The sequence below is a fragment of the Apodemus sylvaticus genome, chromosome 15 (genome assembly GCF_947179515.1).
Source record: "Apodemus sylvaticus chromosome 15, mApoSyl1.1, whole genome shotgun sequence".
NCBI lineage: Eukaryota > Metazoa > Chordata > Mammalia > Rodentia > Muridae > Apodemus > Apodemus sylvaticus.
This window is the reverse complement of record NC_067486.1, coordinates 40,624,367-40,628,968: the sequence shown is the minus strand read 5'-3', so window position 1 is coordinate 40,628,968 and position 4,602 is coordinate 40,624,367. Positions and strand designations below refer to the sequence as shown.

The following is a 4,602-nucleotide window of genomic DNA, read 5'->3' as shown; positions in this document are numbered from 1 at the left end:
GTCTAAATGACCAATTCTAAGTGTTAAAATTTTGTTGACTAAAAAAAAGAAATCTGTATGAGTACAAAGGCAAAAAGGAGGTTAAAGTAAAACTATACACAAGCATAGACTTAGCTTCGAAGGAGTGAAAATTTTAAACAAAGATTTATTAGAAAAGACATTACAATGTTTTTGATATTTTATTTTATGATTTGGGATCAAAGGTTTCATCAATAATTAAGAAAAAGCTACCTTTACAATGCTAACGTGCATTTCCAGCATTTGTAAGACTTTTCAAGAACTAATCCCTCTGATGACCTAACTCATATAGCATCTAAGATTTCTAAGTAAAATTTAATAATCTCATTTGTTCTGGCCTAATTTGAATAAAGTATAATGTATTTCATTTATTTAATGTAAAACAATACAAAGTTGTGCTTTTCTGCTGTTTTATAAGTATCCATAGATGTACTTGAAATTCAAGTTCATTTTCAAAGAGCTTTTACTATTGTCTCTTCATTGTTCTTTTGATCACATTAATTACTTCCTTATTTCTCAGACTATAAATAAATGACTTTAATAAAGGAACTATTAGGGTATAACAAATAGCAACAGGTATGTCTTTATACTCTTCATTAATTGAACTTGGTCTAATATACATGTAGAGGAGAGACCCATAGAATATTGACACAGACAGAAAGTGGGATGCACAGGTAGATAAAGCTTTGCTTCTTCCCTCCCTGGACTTCATTGTGAATATGGTGAAAAGAATGCAGAAATAAGAAATGAGGACTACAGTAATGGTAAATGTTTGAATTGAACCAGAAAAGATGAGTATCATCAGTTCATTGATATAAGGGTCTACACATGAGAGTCTATATAGTGGAAGGACATCACAAAAGAAGTGCTTGATTGTGTGAGACCTGCAGAATGTTAACCTGAACAAGAACCCTATGTGAATCATAGGATGCAGGTTTCCAGCTATGTAGGCTCCTGTGGTCATCTGAAGGCAGAGCTTCTTGGACATCATGCTGTGGTACTGCAGTGGGTTGCATATGGCCACATAGCGGTCATAGGCCATTGCTGCCAGAAGAAAGCAGTCTGTAGTTTCAGCAAGACAGAGAAAGTAGAACTGTGCCATGCATTCATAGAGAGAAATCCTTCTGTCCACAGAAAATAAGTTCTCTAGCATCTTGGGAGTGATGGTACAGGAGCAGCAGGAGTCCATCAGAGCCAGGTTGCCCAGAAAGATGTACATGGGTGTGTGGAGACGAGGCTCCATGTATATCAAGGCCACCAGCCCAAGATTCCCCACCATGGTCACCAGATAGATGACAGAGAACACCAGGAACAGAAGTATCTTCAGGTCTGGGTGATCTGAGAATCCTATGAGGATGAACTCTGTTGTCAAGGAGTAGTTGTCCTCGGTCATCTTCAGCTTCCCTGTTGACAAGTAATAAGGATGTCAGATTGCAACTATGGTCTGATCATTTCCCACTTTGCTTTGTATAATAGACAGGGGATTTCTTTTCCAAACATCACCTACTGTCTTTGCAAAGAAAGTCTTCTCTTTTCCTTGAGATACTTTTTTCTTAAAGCATTACCATCTTTGATTCTCAAAATTCATTGGGCTACTTAATACCTCCAGGGTATATAAGTAAATTGAAAAAAAAGTTACTTTTCTGAAAACATATAAAGACATAAAAAATTTAAGTTACTCAGATCTGATTTGGTATTTCATTTGTTTTATTTTTTTCTCTGTTCATTTCCCTTTCTCCCAATATTTTAAAATCAGTTGTCTTACAAATATGACAAAATTATTTTCAACTTTCTCCCAGATTACAGATATTTTAAAAAGTATGAGAATATTTTACATGTGAAACTGTTTAATCAAAATTTCACTCAATTTCCTAGACCACAATAGTGTCATACTATGAATAATGAGGCATATTATTATCAAGCAGTTAGATACACGATTTCTTCTGCATAATTTCATAACTTATCCTCTTCAGTTTTTCTAACATGTCTCAATAATTTTAACTATACTTTAAATATTTTGAGGCATATTGCTACAGAATTCTGAATGGAATGATTTCAAAGAAGAAATTATTCCATCCACAGCTTCTGTCAGTCATCTTGACCAGGTGATCATATTTTCTATATCCTAATAATGAATCTAAGTGACAACTTTCCTTTGCTCATAGCATTATTACCTCCAAGAAGAGTCTTGTTGATGCTGTTTTCTTGCAGTAGTGTGACATCTGTCTCTTAATATCAAGAAAGAGGCAGAGACCCTAGGAAGGGGAAAGAATATGATCAGTATATATTACATGGGAAAAAGAAAGAAATAAGTTAATTTAATAAGAATAATCTAAAATGATATTGTTCAAAATCTTCCCTTATGAAATAAGAATATTTATTCTAATGTTTCTTTAGAATATTACGATTGTCTACTTTATACTATAATAGATAAAATCTAATAAATAATTTTTCATTTTAAAATTGTTTCAATGTTTACTCAGAAAACCTTTTAAACTTTAAAAGAATATTGGAAGTCTAGTTTGTTTCCCCTTTTCAGTGGTATATTAGTTCATACTAACTAAGGTACTGTGTTAATTTGAAGCTCTTAATGTGTTTGCATTTCCATAATCAGAACATGAAAAAAATTGTGGAAATTTCTTTCTTCTAATAACTAGATGCAATGTGTCAAGTTATGTAAGATTGAGATAACATTCAATGTAACTGTTTGCTTTACTTAGCAGAATATTTTGTGATTTTGTGTATATTCTAAAATCTCATCCTTTCAGAAATTCATATTAATTATTGTGTTACAGCTCCCTCTATTTTTACAACTTTTACTTATCCAGAAGACCAAAAATGACATGAAATTTAGAAATATAAATAATATATTTATATTATATTTTATTGCTATATTATAATATCCTAAGTAATATATTTAACAGCAAATGTTAAAAGTAGACCTAAGTAGACCTTACCTGATTTTACTAAGAGGAGTTTTTCTCAGTATATTCTTTGCTTTATCATACAAGTGTCAGAACTTATGAATATATGTGCATCACTCTCTAAAGTGTTTGCCTTTAAGAGAATGAAAATCCCAGCAGTGATCTATAAGTCTGTGTTAGGAATTATGTCCATCATACTGCATAGTTAAAAAGTCTTCCATCAAGTCCCATAGGAATTTCACTGCATTGACACCAGAGTGCTTGAGATCTGAACACTTAAGTAGTATAAACCACTTAAGTGTATCTGGCAATTTCCTGTGGAGCCATGAGCTTTGAACAAATGGCTTTTAGATTGTGTGCTCAAAGATTATTTTAATTATTTGTGCTTGTCAGACTTCTTACAGGCCTCTTCACCTCTGTTCTTGTTAAAATGGTGTGTACAATGCAAAATTGTATCCCTGGATCTGTTTGTTTACATATCTCCTCTCCATCCTCTTCTACTTAGAACATTTCCTCTGCTTTGACTTTTCAGTTTCACTTCCTTTTATGTAGGCATTTCTAAAAGTCTCTGTGCCCATGATAACTACTTCCTTAGCCTATATGGGATTTTATTCAAGAAAGCATATGAAAACATGCCAAATTAATTCCCCTCAATTGCCTTATAAACAAAATTTATTTTTTATCTGTATGGGTGTTTTGCCTGTGTGTATGAATATGAACCATGTGAATCCTAGTACACACAGAGACCAGGACATCAGACACCATAGTATTGGAATTATAGGATGTGTCCTTATTGCATTCTGAAACTGGGGATGACCCTTGAGCATATGGGCACAGGGACAAAGTTCCTGAACAGAACACCAATAGCTTATGTTCAGATCAAGTATTGACAAATGGGACCTCATAAAATCACAAAGTTTCTGTAAGGCAAAGGACACTGTCAATAGGACAATATAGCAAACAACTAAATGGCAAAAGATCTTTACCAACTCTATATCTGACAAAGGGCTAATATCCAAGATATACAAAGAATTCAAGAAGTAAAACTCCAGAGAGACAAATAACCCTATTAGAAAAATGAGGTACAGAGCTAAACAAAGAATTCTCACCTGAGGAATATCTAATGACTGAGAAACACCTAAAGAAATGTTCAACATCTTTAGTCATCATGGAAATGCAAATCAAAACAAATCTGAGATTTCATCTCACACCAGTCAAAATGCCTAAGATCAATAATTCAGGAGACAGGCGGTGGTACTGAGGATGTGGAGAAAGAGATATACTCCTCCACTGCTGGTGGGATTGCAAGCTGGTACAACCACTCTGGAAAACAATCTGGCTGTTCCTCAGAAAACTGGGCATTGCACTTCCGGAGGATCCTGTTATACTCTTCCTGGGCAAATATCCACAGAATTTCCCAGCATGTAATAAGGACACATGCTCCACTCTATTCACAGTAGCCCTATTTATAATAGTCAGAAGCTGGACAGAACCCAGATGTGCCTCAACAGAGGAATGGATACAGAAAATGTGGTATATTTATACCATGGAATACTACTCAGCAATTAAAAACAATGAATTCATGAAATTCTTAGGCAAATGGGTGGAACTGGAAAATATCATCCTAACTTAGGTAAACCAATCACAAAAGAACATACAT

At 34.0% G+C, this 4,602-nt stretch overlaps 1 protein-coding gene across 1 annotated transcript; it reads right to left on the bottom strand.

Moving 5' to 3' along the window:
- Positions 1 to 484: 484 nt before the first annotated feature.
- Positions 485 to 1,411, bottom strand: LOC127666118 (olfactory receptor Olfr180-like). Its single transcript, XM_052158847.1, has one exon. The coding sequence runs from the start codon at positions 1,409 to 1,411 to the stop codon at positions 485 to 487; it is 927 nt and encodes a 308-aa protein (XP_052014807.1).
- Positions 1,412 to 4,602: the final 3,191 nt, after the last annotated feature.

Bases quoted from the DNA above. Each gene is read 5' to 3' on its own strand.
- LOC127666118 (XM_052158847.1), bottom strand. From the start codon at position 1,411: ATGACCGAGGACAACTACTCCTTGACAACAGAGTTCATCCTCATAGGA.